We start from the raw sequence: 20,262 nt of genomic DNA, 5'->3' as shown, positions 1-20,262 counted from the left end.
TCTTCTATATTTAAGTGTATTGACTTGATTTTACATTTAAAAATATTTATGTATGTATGTATTTATTTTATTTCCAACTTCATACTATAAAGAAAAAATGAAGAAAGGCCCTTCCAGACGGATCTTTTATTCCTTTCTTAGTTCCAAGAAATGGATTCCTACAGTGAACTGTATATATGAAAAAATTATTTGTATTTCCCACCGCTGGTATATGTTTACATCATAAAGAAATGCGAGGCTGTGAAATGTATGAAATAAACATAATTTTCGCCTCCTCTTGCCAGGAAACACCCCCCTAGAAAATTCAAAATCACATTTGACTGGTGTTGGATTTCTCAGAACATGATTCAAATTATATTTCAGCTCCAGGATTGTTTTCAAGCAGCCCGACAAAGAGGATTTGGGAACCTTTTCTGTTGCCGTCACTGATACTGAAGGCGTCTCTGCAAGCTACGTCCTACAAGAGACCGGTAGGCGTGGATTTTGTTGTCTAATAATCAACTATAATGATATACTGCATTTATAGTGACTTCTCTGAAAACCTGGGTCTGGTAAGAGCTTGAATGGAAGACTAATGATGCTTGTTGGCATTGGACCCATACTGTCTACACATGTGACTGCTTGTGTACTACATAGATATAATCCGTTTTGAACACAACCATAAAGTGCAGCTTTCGTTGTAGACTTTCATATTTGTGATCATCCCTCTGGAATGTTTTCCATCACCTTGTTTGTTGTTGTCTTTGTTTTTTATTTCATCAAATTATGTCATTTAGGAAATGCCTTTGATTCAATCAACGGAAAGGAATATGTTTTTCGTATCAATCTAGAAGAAACATGTTTTCTTTTAATGCAATTTTATTTCCAGCATGGATAATGCATTTATAATATTTATAATATCATGGGATATTATATATTTTTTTCTTGTTTTGCAGAACTGGAAAAACTGATGGCACTCAGCTATGAAATAAGAAACCCATGTGAGTTATTTTTTCTCTCTTTCAAATCAGCATTATTGGAAACTGAGAGGCCCAGCACAACATAGCTTATTTGTTAAATTCAGACAGAAAAGACAAAGTAATATTTGATAAACTATTGAATAGAACAAACAGAATTACTAACGCAATTTCACACAGTCTTCTATCCATGTCTAAATGAAACACCATGTGTTAAATCATTTTTCTGGATTCGTATTTCATAGAAGGTAATCCACTAAGTAAAAGTGACCTATGGGTGTCCACTTGACTTCGAGGGTGAACTTCTCATCGGGAGATACAGTAGGTTAAAGATCAGAAGCAATTCAATAGATCAATAAAACACACTGAGCCCAATTGTCCTGTCCTTTCTGTTTGTATGGAATGGGCAGTTTGTCTGAGAGATCAAATAAGCAACATTGTTTTTCACAACCACCACAACATGTCTATAATAAATTAGAAAATGTGGATTTAGTTGTCCTAGGCCTACACCAGATCAAAACCCTGATCTACCAACCAGCTACAGGTTACACACAAAGTATAGGTTGGTAGATTTGCGTTAGTTAGAATTCTCTGTCAAACTAAATGATCTTCCATCTTGTGCTGGGTTTGTAAGCTTAGTTACCAGGGCCAAAACAAACAAAACGTTGTTAAAAAAGCTGTGAAGATAGATTGTTCCAGTTTGTGTAAGTCTATTAAACACATTCATAGTAAAATGCACTTTCACCTTTCAGTTATGAATTAGATCAAGTTCTTTGCAAAGTTTAGAGAAGATGTAGACTTTAAACGCAGCCTTTCCAAAGAGTTGGGAGTTGCAGGAGAAATCTCCCCTGCCTGTTTTAATTATGCCTTCAGTCTGGATTAACTGAATGCACTTAGATTTGTACTTATTGCTGCATGTGACTCCTGAGGCCTGTCACAATGATGTTCAACCCGAATCCCTTTCTTTATCCCCTTTCTAGTGATTCCTCTCAAAACTGAGCTGTCCTACGAGATCTTTGAGAGAGGGCAAGTTCGCTTCTGGCTTCAGGCTGAGAAGCTGTCTTCCGCTGTCAATTACAGATTCATTGTTAATGACAAGGAGGTCACCAGCAGTGAGGTAAACCCACTGTTCATTCTCAAATAATTTCTCAGATGGGATATAAAGTCTGCCAAGATACATTTTATTATTTAACATTCTGTCCAATGTCTAAACGTATTGTTATTACAAGCAGTCTCTTTTAAAGGATTCATTTATTTTGCTTGAGTTTAAGGTCATCACCATATTTTAATTAAACATCGATCACCGTATAAGTGAATAACACAGGGTTATTATTAACAAAACGATGAATGGCTTTACAAGCGCATAATGATGCTCCTACGGAGGCATTGATCTTTGTACTCAACACATCTAAATACCAAAATAATGACTCTTCAATACCCAGATTGAACGAAGATGACAAGACCCTTTGGCTGAGGTATCTCCTATTCTAACTACTAAACGTAAGATAGGTACAAAACCAGCCAAGTGGGCGGAGCTAAAGCTGGAAGTCTACCAGGTGTTTTTCTGTACTTTCAGTCGCACAAGATTCACTGCGACACCTCCACTGGCATTATCGAGATGATGATGGATAAGTTCACATCGCAGAGTGAGGGCACTTACACCGTGCAGATGCAGGATGGGAAAGCCAAGAACCAGTCATCATTGGTTCTCATTGGAGATGGTAAGAACAGCTGTTTCACTAGATTAGCATGACGGCTGTATTTTGCGCCATTCAAATACTAAGCCATAATTTTTTGTTTTTTTCTTTTTAATAAAGCTTTCAAGGCTGCTCTTGAAGAGGCTGAGTTCCAGAGAAAGGAGTACCTCAGGAAACAAGGTATTGCATGAACCCAACGAGATGAATGTTTTGTTCAATCCAATTATAATGCACTTTATTCCCCAAATGCCTGAAAGCTCTTTTCACTCACCTACACTATGTTATACGTTTGCAAATGCTGCTGATGAAATATTTTAAAGGTTATATGTTTTTTGTACCAGTAACCAACATCATGAACCTATAAAAACCATGAAATCATGTAACCATAAATGAACATCATGAATTATGTTGTATATCTGTTAAACTATTACTTTTTTGATCTGTATCATTTGGTTGCGTATGTCTGTATGATTAAGTGCAATGGATCCATTTGATTTACTGCCTAATGAAAAAAAAAGAAGAGAAGGTGGCAAAGCACAACAGTAAAACAGGGCATAACATCATAAATTGTGATTGAAATCCTAGTCTGTGGTATTGTGCGTGTACCATGTGAAATTCAAACACAAGCCGCAGAACTTCTCAACTCACTCATCAGCCTCTTATGCCAATGCTTAGTATATTAAATAAGCCATTTTATCACACTAGGTCCTCATTTCCTGGAATATATCCATTGGCAAGTAGAGGAGGATTGCACTGTTATGCTTGTCTGCAAGGTATTTAATGCTTCGAATCCTTCATTTAAAATATAATTTCATATACTGGATTCCATTATGACTCAATACAGCCTTGCGTTCGGATGGTCTTGCCAAGAATTCCAACTTCTTTTGTTTATCGGGGCAGGTTGCCAATGTGAAAAAGGAGTCTGTTTTCCACTGGTTCAAGGATGACGAGAAGATCGTTCTGGACGAGCCCGTGGATGTGATGTCTGGAACATTAAAGTTAGCAATCCCGGAGGTACTGGATCCTAAAGTGTCCAAATTCAATCCATGGTTGAAACGTAGAGAAAGACTCAGATTAGGCTCTGCCTCATTGAAACCAGACACTACTGCTTTTGGTTCGTACTGGGATCCATGTACAGCTTTTTAAATCTTAATGAGTCATACGTGTAGTTTGGATGGGTTATAAATGTCTGCCACCTCTGTCATTTTATTTTTGAAGAAACGTGTTTAAAAGTAACCCAACCTGTGCCATTTCATAAAAGCTGGTTAAAAGTGAATCATGTGCTTTAGGTAGAGAACGAAGAGTCCACAATCTGCATCACACAAAGATATGGCTTTTAAAGGATATCTGTTTTTCCTTCTAGTTCTCAAAGAAAGACCAGGGTGTTTATAAGGCAACTCTCAAAGATGACAGAGGACAAGACGTGTCTGAGTTTGAAATTGTCGGCAAAGGTATCGTCACCTCTTCATTAGTTTTAATTTGGTGTTCAATATTCCCTTTGAGCTTCGCAAATGAAACAATGTGTCAACCTTCTTAATTGGTAAAAAAAAAGATGGCCACTTTTTGCCATAGTCTAAGCTAATGGATGGAGATTTATTTTCTTCCAAATGCAACATCTCACTGAAATTCCCCCAACGTATGTGATGTAAAGTCTCTGTCTGTATAGTATATTCATAAAAGAAAAGTTTGACAGATACGTACCAAAAGTTAAAACCATACCGAGTGATTGACATTCATCCTGATAGAAAACAGAACTGTGTAATCAGATGTTTTAAAAGAGACATTTTCTTTCCCTTCAGTTATGCATCATTATCCTGTTTGTTTTGTTTCAGTATTTGAAGATATCATTAATGGAATTAGCAAGATTGCTGGTAAGTATTTAATTTAATTGTCTTATCTTGGCCTTTTGTGGTTTGAAGAAGGTCTCTTTGTATTAAGTGCATATTCCTCATTAGCTTTCCAGGGGAATCTATGCCTTCATTTGCTTTGAAAAAATATAGATGGCAAGCTCTTTTCCCCTGTGTGGGCGTTTCATTTTAGCCACATTCAAGAGCCTCTTTCATCTCTGTGCTGGAAAGCAATTTTACATTTATTGATAAGTTGAAACCTCTGCAACTGAATCCTGGGTGAAAAATAAGCATACACTGAACCTGAGCCAGTCCATATACCATATACAAACACTTAGGATTCGCAGTACTGCTCAAGGGTTGCTGTTTAACCAAGTACATATATTAATAATGGTATCATATGGAGTTTAGTCATGAATAATTTGTTCTGTGCTGTTGTTCTGAGTCTTCAAGCTTTCCAATTACTTTGTTTTTGTACATTACGATACCGAGATTTTGAGGAGAATCCAATTTCGCAAACATACTGATAAACTCAATCCTTTGAATGAGCTCTTTAATAAGTTAAACAAAAGGTAATCAATAACACACAAAGTGCTGGCAGTTGTTCTACTGATGTTTTATTGCAGAGTCTTACTTTTAAATTAATTTATTTTAATACTGAGTAATAATGTACTATATATATATATATATATCATCACCATCATCATCAGATCAGCCCATATCGATCCACTGCTGGATGAAGGCCTCCTCGAGATGTTTCCACTTGCTTCGATCTGCAGATTCTCTTTTCCATGCCAAGTTCATGATTTTATCTTCCCATTTTTTATGCGGTCGGTGTCTAGTCTTTTTTAATCTCTTTGGATACATTCAGTAGCTTCCTTTGTCCATCTTTGGTCTGTTCTTCTCGCAGTGCGTCATTTGAACATGTTCACTCTTTCAACGATGTCACATATTTGGGTTTGTTCTTGGATCCATTAATTTCTTTCTCTTCTTTTTATTCCAAGCAGACATCTTTCCATTCTCCTTTGTGTCGTCTGCAGTACATGTATATATATGCAGCACGCTTGTGTATAAATCAACTCTACATGTCCATTGCGTCTCCCGTCTTTGTTCTCTTCAGGAGCATCTGCCTCCGAGCTGAAGATCCAGTGTACTCCAGAAGGAATCAGACTCCAGTGCCACATGAAGTACTACACGGAAGAAATGAGAACCATCTGGTGCCACAAGTATGCAAATGTGTTTTTGCAGTTTTGCTTTTTTGAAATTCTTTTTAAGGAGCAATAATTATGCAAATAATTATAAAAACAAACACACGTGAGGCTTGCGTTTCCCAAGGCATGACATAAGCTCTGCATGTTAACATTAGTTGATCTTAATTTTCAAATTATACCGCATTTGCATTAAGGCTTAAAGAGGGTATCAGAAAGCATCCAAGCACCGTTTGAGACTATTTGTCTTCACGCTGGAATGATGATATGAAGCAAATTAATCTGACAAAAGGTTTAGTGAATGCCCCCCCAGGCAGAATGTTTTACCAAACAGTGTACCTGCGATGGAGAAATATATAAATAAATACAATATTCACAAAATGCTTTGGGTTAGGCTTTAGGCAAGTATGGCACACTGAAATATTGCTGTTTTTGCACAACACACACTTGCTTCTTATAATCTCCATTAACATGTAGAATATACATACATTGAATTGGTACTAGTTGCTGTATTTCTTCTGACTCTTTTCTATTTTTATCATCTTTAGAGAGACAAAGATTTCTTCTTCTGAAAAGATGAGGGTTGGCGGCTCCTCTGAAATGGTCTGGCTGCAGATCTGCGAGCCAACAGACAGAGAGAAGGGAAATTACAGCATTGAGATATGTGATGCTAAGCAGTCGTACGTGCGCGTCATCGACCTCTCTGGCCAAGGCAAGTGCAAGCTGTAGTGATTAGGAGTGCTTGTTTTAGGAATAAATCATGTCTGCTTTGCTTATGGAATAAAACAAAAGGAAAAGGCAGGTCTTTGTAATTCATTAATGCAGGGTAATGCTGAATGTAAACACACACATACTGCAGATTCAGACCAAAGTCATGTTTGATTATAAGCTCAAATGTCAAAGATATAGTCCTACATTCTTCAGCCACCCTATTGACTTTTCTTATGACAGAGATTAGCAAGGACAGCTCACTGACATATCACAGAATCCACCAAATGACAACAGTGGTAAGAAAACGAGAAAGACCTCTGGCCATTCGGAGACCATCAATGCACTATAAGCAATGCTGGTTAACCAGGAGCAAGGGAGGCTGGAACTTTTACTCAGAGTCCATGAGGAATCCTCTCATTCATTCTCACAGTTTCCTCTGTTTTACTTGCTGGTAAACGGTTGAAAACGGTTCTATTTCTGGAGAAATGCATTGTGAGGAAATGTTCAATGTCTTTCTGAGGCATTGAAACATACACATTTATTATAAACTTAATTAATCAATTAATTCACTCACTTTTTTTCTCCCCCTCAGCTTATGCCGATGCATATGCAGAATTCCAGAGACTCAAGTAAGGCATTTACCATGTTATTACTTTATTTATAACATACACAAAATTGTCATTGTCTGGCGCATGCAGTCATTTTCAACATATAGGCCCAAGACAACATAATAAAGGTTAATGTATAAATAAAGGAGTAGTTTATAACATACACCACAAGACTCCATTTCAACCTGCTTCTGTACTGAACTTTTCTCTCTTTTCCAGGCAAGCGGCCTTTGCAGAGAAGAGTGAGTATCTTAATTCAGCCACAGTCTGGCTCTGATTCAAGTAGTTCGGTTCAGATATGTAACGCTGTCATGTTTGCATCCTCAGACCGTGGCAAAGTGGTTGGTGGTCTGCCGGATGTGGTAACTATCATGGAAAAGAAGGTAAGAGGCCCAGAATGAGGCATCGACTTCAGAGCTTTGTGGGTGAAGCTAAATCTATACTGTCTACGTGGACAGTATAAACGGCTTCGAGGCAGTGCCCAATTAGGTGTGTTTGTTTGATCTAGGATGAGGTGTGTGGCCAAGACATATAATTCCTATATTTCATCTAATCCTGCCTCTTGTCCCTTCTGCAGACCTTGAGTTTGACATGCACAGTGTGTGGGGACCCCTCTCCGGAAGTGGTCTGGTACAAGAACGAAAAGGAAGTGGAGTTGGATGAGCACTGTGTCGTGACGCTTGAGCAAGGGAAGTTCGCCTGCCTGACCATCAAGGGCGTGTCGACAGAGGATTCTGGGAAGTACAGCATGAACGTCAGGAACAAGCACGGCGGGGAGACGGTGGATATCACTGTAAGTGTGTACAAGCAGGGTGAGGAGATCCCCACACCCAAACTGGGCCAATCCAGACCCGCTCCGGCCCATGCCGCCGCCGCCGCCGCCTCGGCTGCCCCCGCCCCCGCTGCGGCCCCCAAACCAGCAGCTAAGAAGCTCGAGCCCCCAAATAGAGGAAGATCTGCTAGGAAGTAGATCCACAACTAAATATATATATGAAGGCCAAGAAACAAATTGGCACTAAAATAATGAGTTTCTAGCATGAGTCTTAGCCAAAGGTAGATGACGTTTCATTTTTCACTAAGGAGGCAGCTGCGTTCTTCTTCGCCTCATATCTCGAAACTAAAAAAGGAAAGTCAAGTGCCAGTGCTTTGGAAGTTCCTCGTATAAACATCACAACCGCTGTGAAAATCTCTGTCCTCACAGTGTAAGAAGCTGAGCTACTTCCAATGACCTTGAAATCTATCCCCAGAGGCACTTTGGTGAAAAATGACCAGCTTTGATGTTTAGTTGATTAAATCTTTGTGTTTTAAAAGCTGCACTTTCAACCGGTGCAGCGATTCTTAAAAGTCTTAAAGCGTTCACTTCCTCGTGGGTGGATCGGTTAGGAACGCCGAGCGCTATGACCCTTACAGCACGCACTGTTAGCAGACATCACTCGACTTAACCTCACTGCACACTTGCTGTATTGCGTTTCCTCTTGCTTTGTGTTAATAAAGATTAGAAATCAGCGTCTGTGTTCTTCTTGCACTGTTTTTTTCTTTTCAAAAGACACCTACTTCACTTCACTTCTAAACCACTCCAAATCACGTCTTTATTTGCATGACTTACTTCACATTTGTCACCTTCCTGTTCCCCATTGTGCTCATAATAGAGGATGTTTGAAGAGAACTACAGATTTCACACCTATTCCCACTTCTAGTTGTGTTCAAGAAGCCCTTCAAACGACCTCACGTTTGTAATCGTCCACAGATTAAAAGATCACCTGCATTGCACCTATTGGATTCCATTGTGTGCCGATCAAAGCCACTGAAAATCACTCTGAACTGCACGTGCATCATCAGTTCATTTTCTCCAAGTATTTAATCTATTGATCCAGGAGTGTCGGGGATGGATGCAGAAACATCAAGGTTAAAGATTTAACTGACCTGAACATCACTAACCCATGTTGGGTAACTCCCCAGTTACTGTGTCTGCAATAAAATTGGTTAATTGGTTAATTGGTTAATTAACCTCCACATTTGTCATTTTATGTAGCCTAGAGATGAGTTCGACTTTTAACAGCCTTTTGTTAGTCTTAAGCCTGGCAGCTACAACATATTGATATAGCGTTAAGGACTAGAACTAGTATGAGACATTAGTACAGTTGCATCTTTAAGCCAGAGTGATTTAGTCCAGAACCCATGTCTTCAACTACTATAACAATTTCACGATTCTTATGATTCTTTCATCAACAATTGTCCTCCAATGGCACCGCTGGCAGATCAAGAACATTCTGGCAGGTTCTGATGTCAAATGCACTTTTCAAAGCCTCTCGACTCCACAAGCCACAAGATGGCACTGTTACTTCAGACAAAACAGTATCCAGTGTAAAACCCGTGTAAAATTCATTATTCAGAGCCCACTGCTGCTCTGTTGTGATATATATTGATTTGCGGTGGTGTAGTGAAATACAAAACTCCTTTTTTTCTTTTCTTTCTTTTTTTGTAGTCAGAAAAGGTACTCGTCAATGCCGGTAATTGCCTTCTACAATGACATGGCATTCAAGATAAAAATATGTATAAAACAAGCGAGCATTAATTTAAACATTCTTTTCACAACAGCTTTGGAGCTTAGTTATTTTAAGAAGTGTGTTATCTTAATAGCTGAAAACAAGCACATGCCCTCCAGTGCTCTGCAAACAACGGCTCAATGATTTGGGACCTTAGTGTTTTGAGGCTCGACGCCAGGAAAATAGTGTAAGCTTTGTGCCAGATAATTAATACTGAGAAAAAGTATTGAATAGGGGGAGGGGCTTAATTCAACCAATTTCTGATTCAACCAGCATAACAACATAAGAAAGTTTACAATCGAGAGGAGGCCATTCGCCCCATCGTGCTCGTTTGGTGTCCATTAATAACTAAGTGATCAAGGATCCTATCCAGTCTGTTTTTTAATGTTCCCAAATTGTCTCTTCAGCCACATCGCTGGGGAGTTTGTTCAGATTGTGACGCCTCTCTGTGTGAAGAAGTGTCTCCTGTTTTCTGTCTTGAATGCCTTGAAGCCCAATTTCCATTTGTGTCCCCGGGTGTGTGTGTCCCTGCTGATCTGGAAAAGCTCCTCTGGTTTGATGTGATCGATGCCCTTCATGATTTTGAAGACTTGAATCAAGTCCCCATGTAGTCTCCTCTGTTCCAGGGTGAAAAGGTTCAGTTCCTCAGTCTCTCAGTAGGACTCCCTTCAGACCTGGGATAAGTCTGGTTGCTCTCCTCTGAACTGCCTCTAGAGCAGCGATATCTTTCTTGAAGTGTGGAGCCCAGAACTGTCCACAGTATCCAGATGAGCTCTAACTAGTGCATTGTACAGTCTGAACATCACTGCCCTTGTTCTCAATTCTACACTTTTGACAATATACCCTAACATTGTGTTTGCCTTTTTTATTGCTTCCCCACATTGTTTGGATGGAGAAAGTGAGGAGTCCACATAGACTCCTAGGTCTTTCTCATGCGATACTTCATCTAGTTCTATTCCTCCCATAGAAGACATGTCATTACTTCCATCAACAATACACAAGATAGCATATTTGATTAGTATTATTTTAATTAAAACTTACACACAATTCGCTTTCACAAAGACGAGTAATGGAGTGTCTTTAAATTACTTTGAAGTAGATAGCCAGGCACTTGTTATTATCTGTGCGTGCACCACACATTTTGTTCTTTTAGATAAAGTAGGAGGGGGATGATGGTGCCTTTGAAGATATTCAGGCTTTCCCCGCCTGGAAGAGTAGAGCGATCCCCGGTGAAATTTTGAATGTCTTCAATGTGCAACTTTTCAAAATCTTGTTTCTCACATGGGGAGAGATAAGTGCATTTATTGCCCCCAGATTGTCAATATCGTGCATTTCTTGTTTAGATAACAGAAGCAGAACAAACAGTGAGGGTTTTCTGTGCAGTGCAAATACGGGGTCGTCCAGGCAGTGTCATTGAAGTACAACTAAGTGAGGAATCCGGATGAACTATTGATTTATATGAAATACAAATTAATTAACCTTGTCACAAGAGAGAGCAGCAGTGGACAGTTTTCTGACATTTGCCTGCTTGCTAGCTGTCAAAGATACAGACACACACTCTGGGCATTCTGTTAGACAACTGTGACAGCATACGGATATATATTTTTGTCTATTCACTCCTAATAATATGTCAGGGAACATTTGTGCCTCCTTCCTTTCTCCAAACCTGTCGTGCCTCTTCCGTTTCTCCATATCCTGCAGTTCCCAGAGGAAGGAGAGTTTTGATATTTAACGTGATGATCCTAAACACACAGCTAGACTAGACCTTTATTATTTAAATCAACAGGAAGAACAACAGGTTGTGGAAGCAGATGTGCCAGCCTCGATAGTGCTCTCACCACTGAGATGTAGTGACACGAGTCTGACAGGGTAGAGAGATGGGAGAGTGCAACCGGGAGTGTGAGCAGCTGGTATTGTGAAGATGACATGTTATGATGGGGAACATTTGTTGCCTTTTATTTTTAGGAGGTTATTTGAAATAAGAGTCCCAAATCTACTTCTCTTACTGATATTTAATGAGAGTTGTCCCCAGGTGTCCCCATAATATTGAATGGTAGAAAATTGGTAGGCAGGAAAAAACATTTACATAGAATTTCAGTGTGTATAAAAGATCGATTTTTATGATGTTGCCATTCTGTCGTTTACGTAATGCTGCTAAATAGTGACTATATTGGTCAGGGGTCCTTAAACCCTCTTCTTCAATGGCTGCCGTGCGTGCGTTTGTTTGTTTGATTGTTTGTCTGTTTGTTTGTTTGTGTGTTTGTCCCACCCTGGGTTCTGCTGCTATTTACTTCAAACACTTATTCACTTAATTACTCAGGTTTTCCCCAGATCTTTAGCAGGTGATGGATTACAGTCAGGTACAACACAAAGCCAGCAGGATCTCACCCTGCTGATTCGGCTGAATGAAGTGTTTACTGTAGCCATGTTTAATAACACTATTTAAATCTGGTTTAAAAACAGATTCCTAACTCTCCTGGGCAAAGCCGTGTTTGAAATTACCTTCCAAAGTATCCTAAATATTGGCACGTGAACGAGGCAATGCAAATCTCTTGCTGTTTTGTTTTGTTGCCGGTGTCAGTTGGACTCGTACCCTCTCCGACATAGATCCAATTAACAATACATTTTGTACCATTCCACGTACTAGATTTAGCAACATAAGTCTTTTCCAATCCCCTTTGTCTGTTTTTCTCTTCTCCTATGAAAGCATTTTAGGATCTGTAGCCGTTGCCGAAACAGACTGCATGTGAAGTCAATCTGACTTTTATCACAGTTGGCCAAGACATACATCAGTGTGGTTAGATAGTAATGGGCTTAGAAAGGTGCCATAAATGAATTATGAAGAGACACACAACAAATACATACAGTTAGGTCCATAAATATTTGGACAGTGACACAATTGTCAACACTTTGGCTCTGTATGCCACCAAAATGGATTTGAAAGGAAAAAATGAAAATGTTCTTTATGTGTAGACTTTCATCTTTAATGTGAGGGTAGTTACATCCAAATTGGGTGAACAGTGTAGGAATTACACCTATTTTTATATGTAGTCCCCCGAATTTTAGGGGCTCAAAAGTATTTGGACAAACTAACATAATCATGAATTAAATTGTGAATTTCAGTACTTGGTGGCAAATCCTTTGCAGTCAATGACTGCCTGAAATCTGGAACCCATAGACATCACCAGATGCTGGGTTTCTTCCCTGGTGATGCTCTGCCAGGCCTGCACTGCAGCTGTCTTTAGTTCCTGCTTATTCTAGAGGTGTTTTGCCTTCAGTTTTGCCTTCAGCAATGAAATGCTGCTCAATTGGATTCAGGTCAGGTGACTGACTTGGCCATTGCAGAACATTCCACTTCACCTTAAAAAGTCTTGGGTTGCTTTCGCAGTATGCTTTGTGTCATTGTCCATCTGCACTGTGAAGTGCCGTCCAATGAGTTTTGAAGCATTTGGCTGAATCTGAGCAGATAAAATAGCCCTAAACACTTCAGAATTCATCCTGCTGCTTTTGTCAGCAGTCACATCATCAATAAATACAAGGGAACCAGCTCACTTGGCAGCCATACATGCCCATACCATAACATGCTGCACAGATGAGGTGGTATGCTTCGGATCATGAGCAGTTCCTTCCCTTCTCCGTACTCTTCTCTTCTCATCATTCTGGTACAAGTTGATCTTTGTCTCATCTGTCCATAGGATGTTGTTCCAGAACTGTACAGGGTTCTTTAGATGTTTTTTGGCAAACTCTAATCTAGTCTTCCTGTTTCCTGTTTACATCTTGTGGTAAACCCTCTGTATTTACTCTGGTGTAGTCTTCTCTTGATTGTTGACTTTGACACAGATACGTCTACCTCCTGGAGGGTGTTCTTGATCTGGCCAACTGCTGTGAATGGTTTTTTCTTCACCAGGGAAAGAATTCTTTCATCCACCACAGTTGTTTTCCGTGGTCTTCTGAGCCTTTCGGTGTTCCTGAGCTCACCAGTGCGTTCTTTCTTTTTAAGAATGTACCAAATAGCTGATTTGGCCACATCTAATGTTTTTGCTATCTCTGATTGGTTTATTTTGATTTCTAAGGCAAAACTGAAGGCAAAACACCTCTAGAACAAGCAGGAACTAAAGACAGCTGCAGTGCAGGCCTGGCAGAGCATCACCAGGGAAAAACCCAGCATCTGGTGATGTCTAAGTCTACACGTAAAGCACATCTTGATTGTTTCCTTTCAAATCCAAGTTGTGGTGGTGTACAGAGCCAAAATGATGACAATTGTGTCACTGTCCAAATATTTATGGACCTCACTGTATATATGGATAATATACACACAGTTGCCTCCAAATGTATTTCTCTCCTTCATAAAGCTGAACTAAAAGTCGACATTGCAAAATATTAGGGTGTACATATTGGTGGCCATATTAACTTAACCCAGGAACATGTGAAATGTTTTAGTCACCACCCGCATTTCTAATGTTGCATTACTTTTTCTGTTTTTCAGTATGGAGAATTATAATATTGTTTCATTTATACATGTATTTTGCAGTGAAACTACTGGAAAAACAAGTGATCAAATAATAATATAACATATATATTTACATATATTGAGTTTTTTGCCTTTAAGACGAATCTAATACAAATGTTTCTTATGAAAAAGGATGCTGTGCTCAGACAGTTTATTGTGGAGGTGGGGGTGTTTGGATGAATAAAACTGATGACAGGAAGACCAGATATACAAGATTGCAAAGCCCGGCTTTATTCTGTTTCAGCAGACTTGCCTATTAGTGTAGTCTTTTCAACAACCTTGGAGGCCAACACAATCATAGAACCCCATTCCCAAGCCTGGTGTTTACACCATATTAAATCAATTTCTGGAGGGAAGAAAAAATAAAATAAAGTAGTCGTCTCTGTATTTCATTTTTTCTGAGTATTCACAGCTTCAGAGGGTTTTTCAGGTGGGTATTAAAATAATGAAATCTGGAACATAAAAAAGCAGAATACCATAGAAAAACGAATAGATAAGGGAGCAATATTTTATTTTTTTGGTACATTGCTGGGTCAATTTAGGCAATGCTTTGTGAAACGATACTCCATTAAGTCTCTTCTGAAACAACCCTCACATATTTTTTATTTTAAATCTGTGTAGTGTGCAAAAAAAATTACAAATCCACAGTTTGGACAAGCAGAACATCTTTAATCGTACCCTTTTTGTTGCGGGTACCCCAAAGTGATGTGTGGTTTCAAGTCGCAAGTAACCTAGCAACGCTTATTTTCCCATTCACACCAACCGAAATATAAACACTCCAACTATTGTTTTAATCATCTCCGACCAAAAGAATTAACACCGAGGGAGAACTCCCAATCTGAATGAACAAAGATTGCTTGTGTAAAGAATAGTCTCAGTAGACACTTTCCGATTTGATTTACTGGGAATTAAAATGCTAAGTAAAATAATTAAATGCTTTATGGTTAGCATATATTCAAGTCAAAACGTGTTGTTTTATCCTCAAGGGTTTTATTGGATTAACTTATTTGTCTTTGTTATAGTCAAGAGAACGCCACATACAATATGTATTCCACACATGCTACAGTAGCCTATACACACAAGGCTATGAAACTTTGAAGGAAATGGGAAAGAAATCCTGTTAGTTAAAAGTATGAATTTTAATGTAGATATAGCATTGAATGACTAATACTTAACAGAGCAGGGAAAAACTGAAACAGATAGGGCCACAATTCAAAGTTTGAATCATCTTCCATACAACTAATGCAAATTGAAGAATATCATCAGATTTGAAATGTTAAAGAGCACTTAAAACATCACGGAAAAATGTATGGGAAGCAAGTGGTGTAGCAAAGTAAAACAACATTAAATGTTCCTTTTCATCTTCGTGGAAAGCAAGTCTTTTGTGTTTCTGCTTCAGCGTTCTTTAATGCACAGTCCAATCCAGTCTAGAAGCCAAACAAAACATATAGTGTAGGAAGGTACATCAAAATGTAAAGTAGATTAGGGTTTGGGTAAAACTACAGCCTCACACAGTTGGTCTGCAGTCTTGGCGATGTTCTCATTTCTTCTCACTCTACCACTGTACAGAGTCTAGGTCCTCAAGAGTGGAGCTTCAATGACACCTTGACATCTTATCCTGTCCTTTTGAAGTCCTTGAGGTCCCACATAATGATCAGAAAGTGGGTAGTTTGGTTGGTCTTCATTAGCTGATGCCTGGCAAACAAAGTGCTCTGTTATAGGTTATAAAGGAGTACTCCTAGTGTTACCAAAAAACTAAAACTCCAAGCAAAAAGGCAAAAGGCAAACTAGATTCATTAAACAGAAGAAACAAGGGCTATCCCAGGGAAAATATAGCTTTGGCAAACCAGAACCTCCCTTTTAATCTGGTTTGTGGTTAAAATGGGATTTATGATGTGTTTCCCTCTCTATAAAAGCTGATCTAGAAACATTTATTTGATCAGAAAGGTGATGCCGCTATGATTCGGGGAACGAATGGGTAAGAAAGCCATGTAATTTATTTTAACATTGTTGCACGAGAATCAGCATCTCAGTCGGGAGCCTTCCCCGGCAACAAGACGTTGACTTACTGCGTTTAATTCTCCAAAGATGCATACGATAATAAATTACTTTTTCATGTAGACCTGCAAACGTCAAAATGTTGACACTCACATTTTGTTCCCCCCTCAGTCTGTGTTACTCTGCCTCTGTCATTCCATGAGTGAAGAAAGCATTATTTTATTTTGTTTTTCTAGATTATAGTTACAGATGGGACAGGCCATGTTTCAGTGCAGGAGAGCAGTATTTAAGCATGCAGCGCTTGCTTTGGCTAAGGTAAGGTGTTTTATGTATACGTATATATTTACTTGTTATATGTATTTGCGTTGTTCCTCAAACACTTGAAGCTCAACAAGATTGTGAGTTACATATACATATTTGCTCTTTAATATGTTATAATGATGACCGCCTTAACAATAAATACATAAACAAACAAATAAACAAACTTTAATATTGTTGCTGCTGGAAATACCTGAAAACATTATTATTCGTCAGTGAATCTTCAATGCCTCTTTGGATATTTTTGTGTGTGACTTTAATAGAAAGTGACATGTAAGCTGTAAAATACTTTTTTTTTGTTTGCTTGTGTTTTTTTGTTGCAGTTTTTTACCCCAGAGATGTATTATTTACAGATGATCAAAAATGACCCCTTGTGCATTTAAAGAACATTTAAATAAACGTCAGTCTTTATGTGATAATATTTGAAGTATAAAGCTGTTGATGCCGCATTAAACAATACCAAATATCAAGCAGAGACTGGGTAAAGTGAAACATTGATGTTTTAGTTCATGAGGCATATGATACTAGCTGTTTGATATGCAGGTGCCAGAGTCAGGGTGATAATATTTGATCTGTATGCTATTGCAAGTTCTCGGGACTTTTTGGTGAAAAAACATGACCACTAGCAGAGCCTAGGGTCGAGAGTAGCTATAAATATAATTAAATATCCATGAAAGCAGACACAGAATTTGATAAATAGGTCTGCAGAACCACTGGACTAATGGCCACATATCTACAGCATTTAGTGGCAGAAAACTAGACATTAATTTAAAAACAAATCCTGACAAATAGACCCATCGATGAATGTAGACCAAGCAGACCAAGGTGTAGGTTCTCAGTAGATTATACAGGACTGTAAAGTGCATACACAATGTCAGGACGTACACAGACAAGCCATGTACATTTGTTTGACAACAGCCTATTGTAAGACAAGTGAAAAACTGAATAATTGAATGAAGCTACAATCCACAGGCCTGTAATGAAAGGTTCATCATACCTGCAGGTGTACGGTGTAGGCCTCTGGGTACCAAGCCTGAAAGATAGGCTTGCAGTAAACTATAATTATACCCAAACATACTGAAATTATATTGAGTGTCCCAGGGTTCATCAAACATAGATTCAAACTTCTGAATGATAACAATCTAAAGCATAGCCAGAGCCAAATCAAGCCAAAGGAAAAGGAGCCAACTTCTAGATTTGCTATTACAAACTAAATTAAATATTATGGTCTATTCTCAATGAAGGTATTGCTGTATTTGTCTTCAAATTTAAGAATGTTAACCCTTATATTGCATCTCCTTTTCTGGAGGTTGAATAGTTTTGTCTGTGCTAATACTTAATTTCTGTAACCGTAAGGTATTAAAAAATGCATTATTTAAATGCATTCCCCAGAGAAATGTATTCTAATATATGCAAACAGTTACATCCGCTTTTGCAGATTTATTATATATTCCCTGGCTAGGGTATACAAATTAAAATAACACTTTATTAAGAGTAAGTCAAGCACAGATGACATACAAATGTCATTTTTTAACACGATTGCATGCACTGTTGCGTAGCTTCCTCCTTCACAGATGTAAATGCTTTTATATAATTCTGTCACTTAGCTTTTCTTTTACTTAACGTATGCCTTCATAATCACGTTATATACTAGGAAAGTGATACAAGAAAACAAATTAAACTGTATATGTATGTACATATGTAAATGTAAATATTTATCATGTTTTTATTTATTTATATTGTTAGTGTGCCTTTGTGTGTATACCAGAAGGAATACATTTTTGGTGCATGAAGGATTTCTGTCTTGTAGACCCTTGTCATGTGTCTCTAACAGATTTTTTTAATTCTTACAGCTTTCCCGTTTGTGTCACTGTTCAAAGTGTAACAGTAAACGCCCTGCGATGTGCGTCCTTCACACTGATTCTTTCATGCCGATTATTTGACACAGTGATTAATAGAAATAAGTAAAAGAGCTGTGCACGCGCTCATACTGGGATTTGCATCTCTGCCTTGGGGGGAGGACACAGGCTCAGTGTACAGTACAGCCCCTGACCTCTAACGCACACTGCCTGGCTTTCTTTGTAAGTTCTGATGGGATTACTGTCTTTAACCGAACACAAAATGAACTGCTTGAATTAAACTGCGCTCCAGCACATAGCAGTCCCCAGATAATATGTTTTGTCATTCTTCATTTAGCAGACTGGAGTAATTACATTAAAACAAACAATGGAGATAATGAAAATGAATTGGGTAGCAAACATGTACAGCTATATGTTGTATAACCTTTCTTGTTACTTTGAATTGTTTTATTTCAGGTAACGTCAGGAGATGCTGGATTTGTTTCACAGAGATACTAGAAACAATTTATTGTGTGACACATTTGTGATTTGTGATTGGCAGGTGGGTTCCTAATAAACGGACCCAGAGTCTAAAAACACAATATTAACTTTTAATTTCATTTTTCATTATCAGGCAACTAGTGACAGTGGAGTAATTTACAAGAAGCTGAAGTTGTGAGAAGAGAACACTGACAAAGGTGTGACTTTTAAACAAATAGTTCAAATATGCACCGTCATTGTATTTCATTATATTGTATTGATTGATTTATTATTGGGAACTAGATGGCACTGGATATTTCAAAAATGATACAAAAAAAGCCACACAGTGACATTTTCTATGTGAGATTTGTACTCAGTGTTTGTGAGAAAGATCCCAGGCTTTGTACTATATATTTTTAGACAGCACAAAAAGGTTTCTTCTTCTTGAAGGCCTTTTGCAACAGATATTGATTCTACACTTCATTCCAAATATATTTCTCTTTTGTGTCCTTTGTTCTGGAGGTTATTATTTCCTACAAGCAGATACCAGGTGTACAACCAGACAACCACAAGGACTGTTATACAGGAACCTTTCCCTGAGATCACCTTTCGAATACATTTAATTAACACTATAGAGAATTATTTTAAGCCTTGATTCTTTATAGCTTTTTTCAACAGTTATACACATTTTGCCTGTGATGATTAATTTGCCAGATGGTCACAGTGGCAAGTATACTTCTATAATTCCCCACTGTGGGCAAATATTTTATATTGATTGCTTTATTTCCCATGTCCACTGCTCAAAGTGTTGTGTTTACAACATATGTGAACATACAGTTAACTATATTGAACTCAATGTTGACAACGTTTACACAGGTTGTAAACATTTACGTAAACCATAATTTCACACACGGTTTACTTAGGGTCGAATTGAACTCCGCAAATGTAAAACATGTAAAAAAAGAAAAGTAAAATATTTTTAAAGTAAAGTATATTTTACATCTTTCAAATATATCTGCAAGTAAACGATTTGTGAAATGATGGTTTACATCAATGTTTACAACCTGTGTAAGCTATGTATAAGTTTATTATGGTTTACTCTGTATGTTCATGCAGTGTTATTGCACTCTTTATACTGTTTTGGTCATGGATATAGATATCAGTCCTTTCTACATAGCACAATTCCAAACTGACATCCTTAATATGTTCATCAACCTATAATGCTGTAATGAAATTCCTTAAGTTGTTGTAATAATGCGGAATATCACTAATTAAATGGTAGAACACCTCAATTATGGAAATTATTTCAATAATAAAGGGGATAATTAACTTTGACACAGAAGTTTTGCTTGTTATTTGAAAATCTCAGATTATTGTACAGTGTATGAGATCCCTACATCTGTGAGTGGTGTTAATAATATATACATATACATATACATACACTCACCTAAAGGATTATTAGGAACACCTGTTCAATTTCTCATTAATGCAATTATCTAACCAACCAATCACATGGCAGTTGCTTCAATGCATTTAGGGGTGTGG

General features: G+C 38.1%; 1 protein-coding gene across 7 annotated transcripts in view; it reads left to right on the top strand.

Annotated features, from left to right (window-relative positions):
* Nucleotides 1–20,052, top strand: part of myom2b (myomesin 2b) — a 39,775-nt gene extending 19,723 nt beyond the window's left edge. For 5 of the 7 annotated variants that reach the window (XM_066696795.1, XM_066696793.1, XM_066696794.1 and 2 more), the window contains 15 exons: nt 364–470; nt 936–980; nt 1,937–2,073; nt 2,533–2,677; nt 2,774–2,833; nt 3,359–3,426; nt 3,554–3,667; nt 4,017–4,104; nt 4,486–4,524; nt 5,621–5,726; nt 6,257–6,420; nt 7,012–7,048; nt 7,247–7,269; nt 7,355–7,410; nt 7,605–8,533. In XM_066696795.1, the coding sequence (XP_066552892.1) occupies nt 364–470; nt 936–980; nt 1,937–2,073; nt 2,533–2,677; nt 2,774–2,833; nt 3,359–3,426; nt 3,554–3,667; nt 4,017–4,104; nt 4,486–4,524; nt 5,621–5,726; nt 6,257–6,420; nt 7,012–7,048; nt 7,247–7,269; nt 7,355–7,410; nt 7,605–7,997 (1,582 nt within the window). In that variant the 3' untranslated portion in view covers nt 7,998–8,533. Of the gene's footprint in view, nt 1–363; nt 471–935; nt 981–1,936; nt 2,074–2,532; nt 2,678–2,773; nt 2,834–3,358; nt 3,427–3,553; nt 3,668–4,016; nt 4,105–4,485; nt 4,525–5,620; nt 5,727–6,256; nt 6,421–7,011; nt 7,049–7,246; nt 7,270–7,354; nt 7,411–7,604; nt 8,534–16,317; nt 16,397–18,252 lie in introns of those variants that run through there. The other 2 variants (XM_066696796.1, XM_066696797.1) reach the window with 2 other exon arrangements.
* The last annotated feature ends 210 nt before the right edge of the window (nt 20,053–20,262 follow it).

This window comes from Amia ocellicauda, chromosome 23 (genome assembly GCF_036373705.1).
Source record: "Amia ocellicauda isolate fAmiCal2 chromosome 23, fAmiCal2.hap1, whole genome shotgun sequence".
Classification (NCBI taxonomy): Eukaryota; Metazoa; Chordata; class Actinopteri; order Amiiformes; family Amiidae; genus Amia; species Amia ocellicauda.
The sequence above is the reverse complement of the archived record's forward strand: the minus strand, read 5'-3'. Positions and strand labels throughout refer to the sequence as shown.